This window comes from Pseudophryne corroboree, chromosome 8 (assembly GCF_028390025.1).
Source record: "Pseudophryne corroboree isolate aPseCor3 chromosome 8, aPseCor3.hap2, whole genome shotgun sequence".
Classification (NCBI taxonomy): Eukaryota; Metazoa; Chordata; class Amphibia; order Anura; family Myobatrachidae; genus Pseudophryne; species Pseudophryne corroboree.
Genome location: NC_086451.1, coordinates 235,360,045 through 235,377,839, shown reverse-complemented (window position 1 = coordinate 235,377,839; position 17,795 = coordinate 235,360,045). Strand labels below are relative to the sequence as shown.

Below are 17,795 nucleotides of genomic sequence, written 5' to 3'. Positions count from 1 at the left end.
CGCGGGAAAGGGGTACGCCACCTTGATCCGGTTAGGAATCAGATTTTTTTTTATCAGGGTTGTTCCAAATGCTATCAAATAGGTCATTTAGTTCAAAACATGGAGGAAAAGCAACTGAGCGTCTCTTTTCCTTGTAAATAAGGACTCTCGTTTCAGGTGTAATAGGGTCCTCATCAATATGTAATATGCTTTAACAGCTACAATCAAATACTGGATACTCTTAGCTAATTTAGGATCTAATCTGGAATCAGCATAGTCAACATCAGCCTCAGAGTCTGTGTCGGTATCTGTGTCAACTAATTGGTCAACACCACGTTTGAGCGACCCCGGAGGGCCCTGGACCTGCAATAAAGCGTCCTCCATTGATCTCTTCCACACCTGGATTTGAGATTCAGACTGATCAAACTTTTGATTTAAAAGAGTGACATTAGCATTTAAAGCATTCAAAGTAGATAACCAGTCAGCGGTCGGCGGTGCCGACAGGGCCACCCCCAAAACATTTGGTGTCCCCAATAAATTATCCCCCTGAGAGGAATAATCTGTCTTAGACATGTCGTCCACTGAAAACAGCACCCAAATCAAAGCCGGTCAGGGAACACAAAGGGAAAAAGCCAGCTCACACCCCAGCGTCAAAATGCAGGTCTGAAAACACCCTCAAGTGCCCCAGAGCTGCAGCGCTAAATTTATCTATTAATTCTGCTCCCCCCCCTCATTTTCTTATGCCCCTGGTACTTGCTGCTTGTGAGGAAGGACCAGCGCTCCTTGTGTGGAGGAGGAAATGGCGCCGAGTGAGCAGTGAGGAAGAGGCTCCGCCCCCATAATGGCGCACTTCGTCCCGCTTAAATATACATTTATTTATCCTGGCGGGGGTTTTGGACTGTGCCTAGGCACTTTTAGTCCCACTAGTCAGCTTTTCTGAGGTAAACAGGCTCCCCAGGGCACCCCCCCCCCCAGCGCCCTGCAACCAGCGGTGTGTACTGTATGGGAGCCCGGCGCGCACTGTGCACTCGCTGTGCGGTACCTCTGTAATGCTGTCTTAGTGAAGAGAAGTCTCCTTTTCTTCTACATACTCACCTGTCTTCTGACTTCTGGCTCTGAAAGGGGGTGACAGCAGGCTGTGGGAACTAGAATCCGAGAGTACCCGGCGTTCATCTCCCCTTAGGTGCGGAGTCAACCTGTCAGCAGCAGCAGAGCCCTGAAACTCATTAGAAGTGGGTCTAGACTGCTCTCCCCTCAGTCCCACGAAGCAGGGAGGCTGTAGCCAGCAGACCTCCCTGAAAATAAAAAACCTAACAAAAGTATTTTCAGAGAAACTCAGTAGAGCTCCCCCGAGTGCCTCCGTCTCGCAGGGCACATTTTCTAAACGGAGTCTGGGGAGGGATATAGAGGGAGGAGCCAGGTCACGCCCTTTTGAAAGTCTTAAAGTGCCCATGTCTCCTGCGGATCCCTTCTATACCCCATGGTTCTTTTGGTGTCCCCAACATCCTCTAGGACGAAATAGAAAAATTAATAATCCCAGCAGCATGCATACTGGCACACTGCACTGGGAAGATTTATAGTATTGGCACTAAGACTATGTTTTGTATCAAGTTTTACCTGTACTGTGGATATTAATATCCTATATATTGAATAATATCATATTATATCGCTACTACCTCTATTAGAGATAATACATCACTCAATTGACGGGGATATTTGTTGTACCGCAAAGTCTGGTGATACATTTATAATACTATTGCAGTTGTGACATATATTTCACAACATTTGTATTAATTATCATTGGCTAAGTAACTGACAGTTGATTTGTGTATACTGATATCATTTTTTGATTTACACTTGGCTAGCCACACTACTATATCAAATTGTGGGTTGGTGAGCTGCTTATTGTCTTGATAACTTTCAGTATCGATACCATCAGCTATGAATTCATTACGTTTATCTTCCAATATGATGTTATTCCACACGGAAATTTAGGTGTGGTTTTGTTTGGTCATTTATGTATATATGTCTATGTCCTTGTCTTGTCTTGGTTGTGGTATAGTATTTTAATAATAAGAAATAAAAGTTATATTTTACATAATATTTTGTTAATGAGTACCCCCCAAAAAACGAGTTTCTTTTTTCTCTGGTTTACTATTGATTGTCTACTCTCAGGGGTGCACCTCCACATAAGTTATTTGCAAAAATCCTTCTTAGAAGATTAATTTTCTGAACTACTGTGGTCTGCTAATTTACTGGGTGTAATAACCATCATAATTAGATTTTACGACCTGTGCTCAAGTTTTTCTTTCCCTTTTCCCTGACCCTACCTTTCCCCCATCAAAAAATGTCTATAGCTTGGTATAGACTTGTAACCCCACTAGCCATGAATTGAATATCACTGAGAAGAAATCACATACAATAGGCTCTCACATCTACGTGAAATCCAGCGTGCATAGTACTATTTGGTTTAAAACATGTTCTGTGGCTATGCAGTTCAGAATCCTTCCTCAAACACTGAGAGATACTAATGCAGGTGCCCCAGGCGGTAGCCTGAAGCCAGAGCTATAAAGGGAGGAAGGGGAGGGGGGATCTTCCCCACCAAATCGCATCCATGCAAATATCAGCATGACAAGATAACATGAGTCTGATGTTAGCTGCTTGCCCCAGTGAACTTGCAAAGGTATTCTTGATGTTTATTGTAGATTTCTTGAAGAACGGAGATGGCTGGGTATTAATATACAGTGGCTGATGTGCTTCCTATATATTTTATAGTAGATTTGCAAGAAATATACATTTCTGTGGGTGTTCACGCACATAAAGTATACAGTAGGCAGTAAACTTGCATGGAAACAAAGACAGTCCTCAAATTTCAAAGTTGTTCTGTCGATAGCATGGATGAACCTCAATTAGTAAAATCCGTTATATAAACTTATGTCCTGAAGCTTCATGTGTCTACAATCGAGCCAGTAGTCCTTTCTCATGATCATGTCCCCTTTTAATAACCCCACTGCATAAAACCTTTCAGGACAACATGCCAAGATAGCAAACTCTTCACCAAACACATTACTGAGAGTTAATTTTGTGTAGACTCTGAATAGGAGAGGCAAGATGACTGAGCTTTACTGCCTCCATGTGTCGAACAGTGATCCTTAAATTATCTAGTACATGAGGGATTTAGCAAAACTGCATTTAGTTAGAGAGAGGTTTGGTAACGCCTGTGTATTACATACTGTACTCTGTCACCGCTGCGGATGATTATTTAAGACTGGTGGGTTGTTACTGATTTTGGAGAAAATCCCCAATCACTTGCTGTATGCTGTATCCAACAGATGCTACATTCCTAGTCTGTATTCTCTGTATAGACAGAATAAATAGCTGAAAGCAGTATAACTCACCTTGCTATGAAATGTACAGTCGCCATGTTCAGTGATCTGTGTAAGTCAGTCTGCAGTGGGAGGTGAAATCTACAGTTCTTTCCCTTTCTCTCACTGTTACAACACACCTGTTCTGACTTGTCAAAAGAGTCCTTTTTTCCTTATTACAGTACTTTACAAAATATGCTGATTATCAAACTGCTCACAGCGACACATGCAGTATTTCTGAAAGGATTGTTTTGTTTAGCCAATCTTAGTATTAAAATACATGTTATGAACCGGCTGCAGAATTCAGGACACTTGCATAGATCTGTACATGACTTAATGGAAACCTCACTGTCTCGTGTTACGCACAAGCCTCACCTGGTGAAATCTTCTTCCCCCAGCATGTGTCGAGGGACAGGTGAGAATCTGGATGGGGTGACTTGAGGTGGTTGGTAAGGGGATTTACTCTCCACACTGCTCAGGTATCCGCCCAGAGTGGAGTTATGGCTTATGTGGTTATCAACAGTGAAAGCTGCAAAGTCAAGAGATAGATCAAGGATTGAGTGGAAATGGAAGCAAGAGTAAGAATAAACGATTAGTGAGAACTCCGGGACCATTGATTACGGAATACTAAATAGAGAAAATAAAATGGTCTACACCACAAAAGCAATAAGGAGATTTGGCCAAGAACTGTGTACAATGCACGGTTTACTAATAAACACGATGACACATTGGTTTTGATTTTACAATACATAGTAGTACTGAATTAGATTTGTGTGACAAGAAAGTGTTTCTGCTAGTGAAAGCACACCTGCATTTCAAAGGTGAACGCATACTGTGCACACACCAATGACTAACCATCAACAATTATGCTGTATGTAAAAGTACAACATTGGAGTGACCGGGATGTTACTACCCACAAGGAGGTAATGGCATCCTTGTGGGACGTCTGACAGATATGGAGGCTACTCAAACTGTTTGGAGCAAATACAGTGTCAATGGAATGATCAATGTCCTTGCTGGAAACACATCTGTTCATTACTATGTCAAACAGTAATGATGTATATGTTTGTACCACTGGTGTTAGGTAAACACTAGTGACAATGCATTTGCAACATGACTGAATTTAGCACACACTGATAACCAGTATTTATGGTGACCAGGGGGCGTGGGTGTGGAATCTGCAGTAAATGTGAGTAAATAGACCAGGCAGCGTCCAAAAGACACTACCGTGCCACTGCTCCTGACTGCAGCCACATGCTTTTCCCAACAGTAAAGAATGGTAGGAAAAGCCAGGGGCAAAGTGTTTGGCAGTTAGCCTTTTTTTCTAAAAAAATATATTTAATTACTGGATATACACAACACAGACTGATTAGGCCAGTTCACCTACACTTTAATGACTAGGCCAGGAATAATGTTTCAGGTCCTTTTTTCAGAAGAGACAGAAACGGAAATCTATCAAAGCGAGAGAGAGAGAGAGAGAGAGAGAAATGGAGAGAGATAAAAGTACTGACCAATCAGCTTCTAACTGTAATTTTAACGGCTGAGCATTTGAAAGGTGACAGGAGCTGTTTGGTAGCTATTTCTCTCCACTTTATCTCTCTCCAAGCTTTGATAAATCTCCCCTAGAGATTTGTTTCAGAAACACATTAGAGGAAATATATATTAGGGCAATAGCAATATAATGCGGACAACCAGGAAAAAAATAGTCTTTTAAAAACATTTTATACCCACTTTTACTTTCATGCATTTAGGGCAAAAATAGGATTTTAATTACCTACCGGTAAATCCTTTTCTCGTAGTCCGTAGAGGATACTGGGAATATATTTAGTACCATGGGGTAGAGACAGGTCCACTAGGAGCCATGGGCACTTTAAGAATTTGATAGTGTGGGCTGGCTCCTCCCTCTATGCCCCTCCTACCAGACTCAGTCTAGCAAACTGTGCCCGAGGAGATGGACATACTTTGAGAGAAGGATATAAAGGATAGTGGTGAGATTCCGAACTTTAAACAGGAACAGCAACAAGCGAACCAACAATACTTAACCAGGTAACAGTGCAAGAAAAACGAAGCACCGTGCGGGCGCCCAGCATCCTCTACGGATTACGAGAAAAGGATTTACCGGTAGGAAATTAAAATCCTATTTTCTCTTACGTCCCAAAGGATACTGGGAATCCATTTAGTACCATGGGGATGTACCAAAGCCCCCAAACCGGGTGGGAGAGTGCTGAGGTTCCTGCAGAACTGATTGACCAAACTGAAGGTCCTCAGAGGTCAAAGTATCAAACTTGTAGAACTTAGCAAACGTGTTCGAACCAGACCAAGTAGCCGCTCTGCAGAGCTGTAAACCCGAGACACCCCGGGCAGCCACCCAGGAAGAATCCACCGACCTAGCAGAGTGGGCCTGAACACATTTTGGAACCGGCAAACCTGCAGTGGAATAAGCATGCTGGATAGTGAGCCTGATCCAGCGTGCAATTCTCTGCTTTGAAGCAGGACACCCAATTTTATTGGGATCATAGAGAACGAACAGCGAGTCGGATTTCCTGTGACGTGCTGTCCTCTTTATGTATACCTTCAAAGCCCTCACAACATACAAAGACTTTGAAGTAGCAGAGGTGTCGGTGACAACCGGAACCACAATAGGTTGGTTGATGTGAAACGCAGACACCACTTTAGGAAGAAATTGCTGACGAATTCTGAGTACAACACTGTCCTCATGGAAAATTAAATAGGGGCTTTTGTGAGAAGAAGCCCCCAGCTCCGACACATGTCTTGCTGAAGACAAGGCCAACAGTGTGACGGTCTTCCACGTAAGATATTTTACGTCCACCTCCTGTAACGGTTCAAACTAGTCCAATTGGAGGAACTGCAGCACCAAATTGAGATCCCTAGGTGCCGTGGGAGGCACAAAGGGAGGTTGGATGTGCAGAACACCTTTCAAGGACGTCTGGACCTCAGGGAGAGAAGCCAATTGTTTTTGAAAGAAAATGGACAAGTCCGAAATCTGAACTTTTATGGAGCCCAGACGTAGGCCTGCATCCACACCTGCCTGCAGAAAAAGCAGGAAACGTCCTAGATGAAATTCAACCGCAGAATAATTTTTGCTCTCACACCAAGAGACATATTTCTTCCAAATATGGTGGTAATGTTTAGACATTACCCCCTTCCTGGCTTGGCTCATAGTCAGGATAACTTTGTTGGGGATCCATCTTTTGGCTAGAATCAGCCATTCAACTTCCATGTCGTCAAGCGTAGCTGCGGTAAGTCCTGTTACATGAACAGGTCCAGTTGCAGAAGAACCTCGCGAAGAGGTAGAGGCCACGAATCTTCGAGGAGCATCTCCAGGCCCTCCTTGGCCAGTCCGGAGCAATGAGTATTGCCTGAACCTTTTCCCTTTTTATAATTCTTGGGATCAGAGGAAGTAGAGGAAACACGTACACCATCTGACAGACCCATGGAGTCGTGAGAGAGTCTACCGCCACTACCTGTGCGTCTCTCGATCTGGAACATAACCGCTTGTGCTTCATGTTGAGACGAGAGGCCATCATGTTGATTTGTGGATATCACCATCGACGTGTCAAGCACCTCAACACTTCCGGGTGAAGGCCCCACCCCCCCGGGTGCAGTTTGTGTCTGCTGAGGAAGTACACTTCCCAGTTGTCTACTCCCGGAATGAAGACTGCTGACAATGCCAAAGCGTTTTTTTCTGCCCAGAGGAGAATTGTTGACACCTCTGACATTGCTGCTCTGCTTTTAGTTCCGCCCTGTCGGTTTATGTACGTCACTGCCGTCACCTGAATAGCCCGATCTTGAAGAAGATACGAGGCCTACAGAAGGGCGTTGTATATTGCCCTGAGTACCAGAATGTTGATTGGAAGGATGACTTCCTGACTTGACCATCTTCCTTGAAACTGCACCCCCTGGGTGACTGCTCCCCAACCTCTGAGGCTTGCGTCCGTGGTTAATAGAATCCAGTTCTGAATTACGAATCTCCGACCCTCGACGAGGTGAGAAGTTTGTAGCCACCACAGAAGGGAGATCCTGGCTTTTGGCGACACACGGATCCTCTGGTGCATGTGAAGATGTGATCCGGACCATTTGTCTAACAGATCGAGCTGGAAGGGTCTTGCGTGAAATATTTTGTATTGAAGCGCCTCAGAAGAGGCCACCATTTTCCCCAGAAGGCGAATACATAGATGCACCGATATCCGGGTTGGCTTCAGGACATCCCGAACCATCGACTGGATTACCAATGCCATTTCCAACGAAGGAACACTTTCTGCAACTCCGTGTCCAGTATCATTCCCAGGAATGGAAGCCTCCGTGTGGGCTCTAGGTGAGATTACGGAAGGTACAGAATCCACCCATGATCCTGGAGAAGCTTGGTTGAGAGACCAATGCTGTCCAGCAACCTCTCCCTGGACGGCGCCTTTATCAGAAGATTGTCCAGGTACGGAAATATATTCACTCCCTGTTTGCGGAGTATAAACATCATCTCTGCCATCACTTTGGTGAATACCCTTGGTGCCGTGAAGAGACCAAATGGCAGGGCCTGGAACTGGTAGTGACAGTCCTGCAGTGCAAACCGTAGATAAGCCTGATGAGGCAGCCAGATCGGAATGTGAAGGTACGCATCCTTGATATCCACAGACACTAGGAATTCCCCTTCCTCCAGACCTGAGATCACCGCTCTCAGAGACTCCATCTTTAACTTGAACACTCTTAAGAACGGGTTCAAGAACTTGAGATTCAGAATTGGCCATACCGAACCGTCCGGTTTCGGTACTACAAACAAGTTGGAATAGTACCCCTTGTTGTGCAGATGAGGTGGAACCGGAACAATGAGTTGAGTCTGTACCAGTTTTTGGATGACATGCTGTTAAGGTTTACTTGCCTCTTGTGAAACTCGTAAGCCTGATTTGAAGAATCTGTGAGGTGGTAGCTCTTGGAACTCCAGTCTGTAGCCCTGGGAAATAAGATCTATGACCCAGGGATCCCGGCACGAACGTGACCAGATGTGACTGAAGAATCTTAGTTGGGCTCCCACCTGATAGCCCTATAAGGCATCCCGGTCCACCGTCATGCTGAAGGCTTTGAGGAAGCTGAGCCTGAGCTCTGTTCCTGAGCATCTGCAGTTGCTGGTTTGCGTGGTTTACCTCTTGAGCCTCTGGAGGCCGTAGAAGCACCTTTGGATTTGCCCTTAAACTTGGCGATCCGAAAGAACTGTAAATTTGAAGCTGAATAAGCTTTCCTGGCCGGGGGAGCTGTGGAAGGAAGATACGTAGACTTACCCGCGGTAGCTTTGGAGATCCATTTGTCTAGTTTATATCCAAACATGGCCTCTCCAGTGAATGTTAGGCATTCCACGCCTTTCCTGGAGTCCGCATCAGTAGTCCACTGGCGTAGCCACAAGCCCCTGCATGTTGACACTGCCATAGCGGTGGTGTGTGCATTAAGCAAGCCTATCTCTTTATAGCTTCCACCATAAATTTCGCAGAGTCCAGTATATGCTGCATTAGTAAAACAACATCTTCCTTAGACAAGGAATCTAACCCCTCAATTAGGTTACCTGACCATTTAGCAATGACTTTTGTGATCCATACACATGCAATACTGGGTCTCTGGGTCACCCCAGCAGCTGTGGACACTGATTTGAGTGTAGTCCAAATTTTACGATCAGCCGTGTCTTTTAGGGAGGCTGCACTAGGGACAGGCAATACAATTTTTGTGACAGCCTAGAGACTGATGTGTCCACTATCAGTGGATTTTCCCATTTTTTTCCTATCCTCCAGAGGAAAAGGAAAAGATGAGAGCAACCTTTTAAGGATTTTAAATTTCTTATCAGGATTAACCCACGGTTCTTCAAACAGGGTATTCAATTCCTTTGACGCAGGACTTCTTTTTTACATTAAAAAAAGATTCCTCACACTCCTCTGACACCTTATCAGGAATTTTCAGAACATGTCTGATAGCCTCTATAAGAGCTCTATTCCCTGTGACAGAGTAGCATCCCCCCCTCCATATCCACCTCGCCCTCCTCCATGTCTGACCCGTCAGCGTCAGAGTCAGACTGCAGGATATGGGCCAGAGATCGTTTTTTGTGGACAAATGGGAGGGGATTGAGACACTGGTTTGGGGACTGAGTCTCTATTCACAAGCTCATCCAGTCTGTCTTAAGTATTGCATCTCTTTCTCAATGCGGGATAATTTCATAGAAATATTGGAGATCATTCCTTTAATGGAATTAACCCACTCCGGTTCAGCCCCGCTATTCTTGGAAGGTGCACTGCCCTGAGTACCCAGTAGTGAGCCCCCTAGTGAAGAGGAACACTCCGCTGTACAAGAAACACACTCTTTGCCTTTGTATGTGACAGCACATACACACAGGAAAAGGTTAAGCACAATTAACCCACAAATAGCCCTTCAGGAAGACAGAGTTATTTGGAGCCAGCCCCCACCGCACTCTTATCACTAATGCCAAGCTTAGCTGGGTCGTAGACTAAGTACCCAGATTGGGGACGTAGTACACTAATATAGTGAAGGCCCCGCCCCTTCAATGGCGCGCACTCTTCCCGCTTTTTTATACTGGCTGAGGTAATCTGGTGATTAAAATGGAGAGAAAACCATTTTAAGGCTGTTTTTGCCAGTGTGGGTACTGTGTACAGTGTACGGAGATGCAGCTGTGTACTGTGTCTGGAGACGCATTCCGCCCCGGTTAGAAGCCGTGCGTATCCGTACCCTCATGCCGCCATAATGGCCGGCGCCCAGCTAATCGGGACGCAGGCTTAGTACTCACCACTCTTCACTCTTCTGGCTGTTAGGGGCGGCGGCGTGCTGCGGGAATGTATGCTTGCCGTGGTGGGGCTTGCTAATAGTTTCCTCAGGAGCTCAGTGTCCTGTCAGCAGGGAACAGGACCATTAACCCTTCAAGAGGTTGGGCCGTCCCCCCCCTAAGTCCCACGAAGCAGGCAGGCTGGTGCCACCCAGCTCTGCAGTGAAAATAACATATAAAATAAATGCAGAAAACTCTACAGGAGCTTCCGTAAGCGTGACCGGCTCCTCCGGACACATTTTCTAAACTGAGTCTGGTAGGAGGGGCATAGAGGGAGGAGCCAGCCCACACTATCAAATTCTTAAAGTGCCCATGGCTTCTAGTGGATCTGTCTATACCCCATGATACTAAATTAATTCCCAGTATCTGCTAGGACGTAAGAGAAACCATCATATTTCTGAGGAATAACATATTCGCTAGATTTGGGCAATAGGATGCAGGATTTCTAAGCCTTTATACCATTTCTAGCACAATTTAACAATTTCTGACTGTTCTTATTTATAACTCATACAGCAATACAGTATACTGAGCAGTGACAGCTCCTACCATCATGGTGAGGGGGCTGCCCATGCTGCAGTACAGAGACAGTCGGAATTCTGGACTGCCAGAGTTGCAATGCCTGGCGATCTGGCAGGTGCAGGGCCAGTGCATGTACACAAATGGTAGTAGGACCGCATAAACACTGGCTTGTAGGGACTGCACTGGCTGCAGCCCCTAGAAACCGCTTAAGGCTGTCATTCCCATTGGAAGTGCTCTCTCCTTTAATCACGTCTCGGACGGGCAGTCCCAGGGAGAGAAAACACCAGATAGTACTTCCAATAGGAAGCCACAGCCAGGGTGCTCCAAATGACTCACTAGGGGTGGCAGACTTTACTGGGGAGGCTAATAATGAAGATTTTTCTAAGAAGCATTTCCCCCTTTTCCAATAATCCTCAAAGTCACTTACAAATCAATGTTATATCAAGATTTTACTCACTGCTGGAATAGTCAGGGGGAGCATAAATCTCATTGAGGTGAACAGGTCCAGGTTTAGCTACTTTGAGATAAACCATATCGGAGGTATTCTTCAGTGCAGCCACAGCCTCTTCATGTCTGACATCCTGCAGGTTAGTGTTATTCACCTGGAAGTAGACAAAAGGTAGATTACCAAAAACTGACTAATTGTGGTCTCCCCATTGGTTTATTATGGAACACTGACACTCACTGCCAAAAGCCTGTCTCCAATCTGCAGTCTTCCATCTTTCTGTGCTGCTCCCCCCTCAATAATCTTAGTAATGTAGATGCTGTTGTCCCCTGGAATGTGCTGGTTCCCAATACCTCCAGCAATACTGAACCCCAGCCCTGTGGAGTATTGAGAAAAAAAGTTACAATTGCAAATCCCACTGTATCTGTTTTTTGTTTACTTTGGCAATTTTCTGCATGTAATAAATTGAATTTATGGTAATAATTGTGAATCTCCATCCTATGTGTTCTTTCCATTTCTTATCGTATATACTTACCTGCACAATATATCTCACTATCAGAATTAATCTAGTGCAGGGGTTCTCAAACTCGGTCCTCAGGACCCCACACAGTGCATGTTTTGCAGGTAACCCAGCAGGTACACAGGTGTATTAATTACTCACTGACACATTTTAAAAGGTCCACAGGTGGAGCTAATTATTTCACTTGTGATTCTGAGAGGAGACCTGCAAAACATGCACCGTGTGGGGTCCTGAGGACCGAGTTTGAGAACCTGTGATCTAGTGCAAGTAATACATTTGCAGACCCCTTTTATAATGTATGTCAGGCATTCCCAACCGCGGTCCTCAAGGCACACCAACAGTGCAGGTTTTTGTGATATCCAGGCTTCAGCACAGATGGTTAAATCAAAATAACTGAGGTACTAATTAAGTCACATGTGTTCAAGCCTGGATATCACTAAAACCAGGACTGTTAGTGTGCCTTGAGGACCGCGGTTGGGAAACACTGATGTATGTATAACGTATGTACTGATACTGCCACCAAGTGGTCACATGTAGGTATTTTATACCTAATAAATGGAACAGGTGGAGAACAAATGTCTTTTTTAACAACTTTGAAATAACTATCAGCAGAGAGTATATTACTAGTAGTAAACATAAATGAGTGAATAACAGAAACTCCATAGGCATGGCTATTTTACGATGGTATCGGCACTTTTTTTTGTTTTCGGTGGAATTTTTTTTTTTTTAAATATTAAATTTTTATTGAATTTTCACACAGATTACATAAATATGTATATGTGAATTGGTATAAACAATCTGGATGAGGGTAAAGAGACATACATAAAACAAAACTAATAAAGACATTAAAGACGTTGGGGGGGGGGGGGGGGGGGAGTACAAATCAGGGGTATCATAATGCAACAATGAGAATACAGTAGAGTGTAAAGCAAAAGGTCTACTTCACTTTAACCCGTTAATGTCTGGAATGGACTGGGGGAGCGAAGCACGGAGAGGTCTGGAGTAGAAATCGAGGCCCAAGGGGCACCTATCTGGCCCGAACCCTCCTTGTATAGGGACCATTTAATCCATTTCTTGCTAATAGAGGTATTTCCTGAGGAATACTTGGCCTGTGCTGTTTCGAAAACATAATGTTGATGGACTTTATTTTCTATCATAGAAATAGTGGGGACAGTTGCTGATTTCCATTTGGAGGCGATGGCGGCTTTAGAGGCTATAAGGATATGGCCTAATAGGTATCTATCTCCGCTGGACATTTCCTTCCCATAGTAATGGAAAAGCGCCAAGAGAGGTTCGGGCAAAAGTACCACTCCCAGTACGTGGGAAATAAGTAGAAACACTTCCCTCCATAGCGCCCGAATTATTGGGCACAGCCAAAATATATGTAGGATATCTCCCACCATCCCGCAGTTTCTCCAGCAACTAGCGGAGACATCTGGCCAGATCTTGTGCAGGCGATCTGGCATTAGATATACCCTATGGACCAATTTGTAATACATTTCACAATGATTCACGCATTTAGAAATTCTAAAACAAGATTTAAAGATATCTCTCCACACATCTTCAGTGAAGGTTGCAGGGAGATCCCTTTCCCATTTGGTCTGTGCAGGGAAAACTCCATGATGGGCCTCTGTCACAAGATACTGGTACCATCGTGATATGCCTCCTCTGTTGCCGCTGGGTGTAAGAAGTGACATCAGTAGTTTAGGGAAATCAGTATGTGGAACTCGATTTGGCAAGCAACTTTGAAGCCAATGTCGCAGTTGTAGATATTTATGAAAGTCCTGTTTGGGAATCTGAAACTGTTCTTGGAGCAGGGAGAAGGAAACTAAGGTGCCGTCCTGGAGGACATCCTTTAGGGTAGTGAGGCCTAAGTCCTGCCAATGGTATAATTGCATGTCTGGTATCAGTAGGGCTATAGTGTGGAGGGACAACTGGGGGGAGGGGATAGCACCAGGAGGGAGAGATTTAATTACTTCTTTCCATGCCATCAGGGTTGTGTGTACTGCTGGACATTCAGCAACTCTGGTTGGAACTGAGTTAGTGGGCAACCACAACAAATCCGATAATGTGAAGGGGGATATCGCGTCTCGCTCCAGGGATACCCATGGTTTAGACTTGCTCTGAGTGAACCAGTCTTTAGCCTGTGTAAGTAAACAAGCGATATGGTATCTCTCTAGATCTGGATACGCAACACCCCCGTTCCCTTTAGGTGCCGTCAATGTGGATTTCGCTATTCTCGGCTTCGAGCCTCCCCATATATATTTAGTCAAAAGCCGATTGAATCTGTTACAAACATCTTTGGGGAAAGCTCTTGGGATGGTGCGAAACAGGTACATCAACTTTGGCAAAAGGACCATCTTTGCCGCCGCCACCCGTCCGACCCAGGAGACCTCCTGCATCATCCAGTCTTTAATCATCAATTCAAATGTACGATAAAGAGGGTCATAGTTGCATCCTATTAAGTCCCGCCCCCTAGATATATGAACACCCAGATATTTAAGTGACCTAAGTTGCCACGCATACTTATAATCATTCTTTAGACGACTAAGAGTGCTGTCGGATATATTCAAAGGGAGGGCCTCGGTCTTAGTAGTGTTTAGCTTGTAATAGGAAACCGCTGCATATGAGTCTAATATAGAATGTAGATGGGGTAAGGACGCCTCAGGCTCTCTAAGACACACCAGAATATCATCCGCAAAAAGACAGATTTTATGCGGCATCCCCCCCACTTCTGGGCCTATAATTGAATCTGACATCCTAATTTGTTCCGCCAGAGGCTCCACCGCTAGCACAAAAATCAGGGGTGATAGTGGGCAACCCTGCCGGGTCCCATTAGTAATATTAAATATGGAGGAGTTGTACCCATTGGTGAAAACCGAAGCCGAGGGTGAGGAGTACAATGCCAATATAGAATCAAGTATTCTACCCTCAAATCCAAAATGACCCAGGGTAACCCTTAGGTAGTCCCAATGTATCCTATCGAATGCTTTTTCTGCATCCAGAGATAGAAGCAGGAGAGGTTCGTTCCGGGCCTGGCAGCGGTCAATTAAGTTAATAACTCTACGTGTGTTATCCGACGCTTGTCTGCCCAGAACAAAACCTACCTGGTCTGAGTTAATCAAACTTGGCAGGAGAGGGGCGATCCTATTTGCCACCATCTTGGCGAACAATTTAAGGTCAGTGTTCAGCAATGCTATAGGGCGGTAGTTCTGAACCACTGTAGGGGATTTTCCTGGTTTAGGGATGGTGACTATTCTGGCCTCCAACATCTCTCTCGGGAAGCATTTGGAACCAGAGGCTTCATTATATACTGACAATAAGAGTGGAGCAAGGGTTAGTTTGAATGTTTTGTAGAAGTTGGAGGGATACCCATCTGGGCCAGGGGCCTTATTTATTGGACAGGAATCTATGGCTGCTATGACTTCGTCAATTAACCAGGGGGCGCTAAGGGATTCACGGGTCTGGGCGTCTATAGTGGGGAGCGATAGCCCGTCTAAAAAACCTTTGATGTCTGCTAACGTGGGTTGGGGGGTGTCAGGGTCATCCTTGAGGTTATACAGCTGCGAGTAGTATTCAGCAAACGCGTTCGCTATCTCGACCGGGTCAGTTACTTTGACTCCTGAAGATGTGTGGACAGCATGTATGCGTTCCTTGGCTCTGCGTCCTCTTAATTTGCGCGCCAATAACTTTCCTGCTCTATTACCAAGCCTATAATAATTTTGATTTAGCCGCTGCAGGTTGCGATGTACTTCGGTTAAGGCAAAGGCGTTTACCTTGTCTCGAGCAGTAAGGAGTTGCTTATAAAGAGATTTATTGTCGGGGTTTATTTTATGTGCCGCTTCCAACCGCGCAGCCTCTCTGTCGGCTGATTCGTGTCTCCTCCTGTATTCGCGCTTAAGTCTAGCTGCGATTTGAATTGCAGAGCCTCTAATCACGGCCTTCAGGGAACACCAATGGGTAAAAACAGACGTGTCTCCGGGGCAATTCGTGGTCAAATATAGGTCCAGAGATTGCTGAATGGCCTGGTGAGCCTCAGGGTGAGCCAACAGGTGCTGGCCCATTCTCCAGGGGCCGTGGGGAACCACCCTCTTACTAATATCCCAAACAACAATGATCGGAGAGTGGTCAGACCAAGACATAGGTAATATGTCTATTTTGCTAATAGTCGCTAATGTCCATCTATCCGCTAATGCTAAGTCTATACGAGAGTATGAACTATGGACATGGGAATAAAAAGTGTAATCTCGTTCTCGTGGGTGTTTAGCCCTCCAGACATCGTATAGCGCGTACTCAACCAGCAGTTGGCTAAATTTGCCTGAGGGGTCCTGAGGCGGGCTGTTACGGAGGGCCCGGGTCGGACGGGAGCGGTCAACAACGGGATCCAGTACCATATTGAAGTCCCCTAAAATCAAAAGGGCTCCCTTCATACGTTCTTTGAGAGTTCTACAGAAGGTTCTAAGGAATGGGATTTGTTTGGCGTTAGGCGCATAACAGGAGACCAAGGTAGTCTCTACATTATCCAATTTACCCACTAAGATTAAATATCTCCCGTCTGGGTCTTCATATTTATCGGACAGAACAAACGAGCAATGTTGTGCTATAAGGAGAGCCACACCAGCTTTCTTGGCGGGCCCATTTGCCATGTAACAGAGGGGGTAACGTGTGTTAGTAAATGAGGGGGGATTTTGGCTCTGGAAGTGTGTCTCCTGCACCGCCACCACATGTGCTTTAAGTTTATAAAAACAATTTAGGGCAACTCTTCGTTTGTGAGGGGAATTGAGCCCTTTGGCATTGATAGAAACTATGTTAACCATAGTCCTTTATAAAAAGAGCTAAAAGTTCCGATGACCAATTTCCGTGCTTAAGCTGATATACCTGATAGGGGAAGGGAAACATTTCCAGGGGTGGGAGGACAGACAGACAAAAAACTAAAAAAACAAAACTGAATTGATCTCCCTTGAGATCATAACCAGTCGCCATGATAAGGCGGCTGTGTAGGCTAAGGGGGGGGTTAGTGGCGTAGCGCCTACCCGCTGCCATATTTTATACTGCATTCTATACTGAACACATATACGAAACATAAACAGAAACATAATCATCCCTGCAATATTAAGGCATATAGGGACTTGTGCATGTAAATATCACATGAGGAACAAACATTACTTAACAAAGACTGTCCAGTCTGTACACAAGGCTCATAGACTGGCACCGTCGTCAGAAGCATCGTTAGGATCTCTCCAGCTACTCATCCTATACCTCGAACTCCAATACCCATAGCTGGAGAGTCACTAGTGTCATTACGTTACCGAAATAGCCTCCGCGGACGGTGTCCGATTCCGAGCATGCCACCTCACTTCACCGCGGACCAGTCCTGCTGAAGTCGACGGGGTGAGGAGTCCGCTGAGGGTTCCGCAATGTTCCAGGATTTGAGCAACTTTGCTCCTTCATCCGCTGTAGAAATAGAGACAGTGGAGCCATCTCGATGGATCAGTAGCTTGGTGGGGAAGCCCCAGCGGTAAGGGATATCCGCCTTCCTGAGAGCTGCCGTAATGGGGTGAAAGGAGCGCCGTTTATAAAGAGTAGCTGCTGACAAGTCCCCGAAAAGCTGAAGTCCCTTAAGGGCTGAAGAGTTGTCCGACGTCGGTCTTGATGCTTTCAGTAGTGCCTCCTTTACGTGAAAGTAGTGCATTTTCATCAGGACATCTCTAGGCGCGTCTCCTGGGGCCGCTCTCGCCTTTGGCAGTCTGTGTATTCGGTCAATAATAAAATCTGCCGAAGGGGACTGGGGTAATAGAGCTTTGAATAGGGCCACAGCGTAATCGTGTAGACTGCTATGTGACACAGATTCGGGGACTCCCCGCAATTTAAGGTTGCTGCGTCGTGATCTGTCCTCCAGCTCTGTGACTTTGTCTCGCAAAAGCTTCACCTCTGCCTCCAAGGCGTCATGGGAGTCTAGTAGGCCGTTATGGGACCCCACGACCTCTTCCATTTTATTTTCCAAATGATCAGTACGTCCCCCTAGGTCATCTATGGATTGTTGACACGCTGTTAAAGTGGTACGGAACTCCGCTGCCACTTCGTCTTTAAAGCGAGATAGAAGGAGTTTCATAGTGCCCACAGTCAGAGCATCTC

At 45.4% G+C, this 17,795-nt stretch overlaps 1 protein-coding gene across 10 annotated transcripts in view; it reads right to left on the bottom strand.

Annotated features, from left to right (window-relative positions):
• The window catches only part of DLG3 (discs large MAGUK scaffold protein 3), a 699,019-nt gene that overhangs the window by 326,894 nt on the left and 354,330 nt on the right, over positions 1 to 17,795 (bottom strand). For all 10 annotated transcript variants that reach the window (XR_010183050.1, XM_063937118.1, XM_063937111.1 and 7 more), the window contains 3 exons: positions 11,381 to 11,517; positions 11,153 to 11,297; positions 3,720 to 3,873 (listed from right to left, as the gene is read on the bottom strand). Coding sequence is in view for 9 of the 10 variants with exons in the window: in XM_063937118.1 (XP_063793188.1) it covers positions 3,720 to 3,873; positions 11,153 to 11,297; positions 11,381 to 11,517 (436 nt within the window). In the remaining variant the exon portion in view is untranslated. The remainder of the gene's footprint in view (positions 1 to 3,719; positions 3,874 to 11,152; positions 11,298 to 11,380; positions 11,518 to 17,795) is intronic.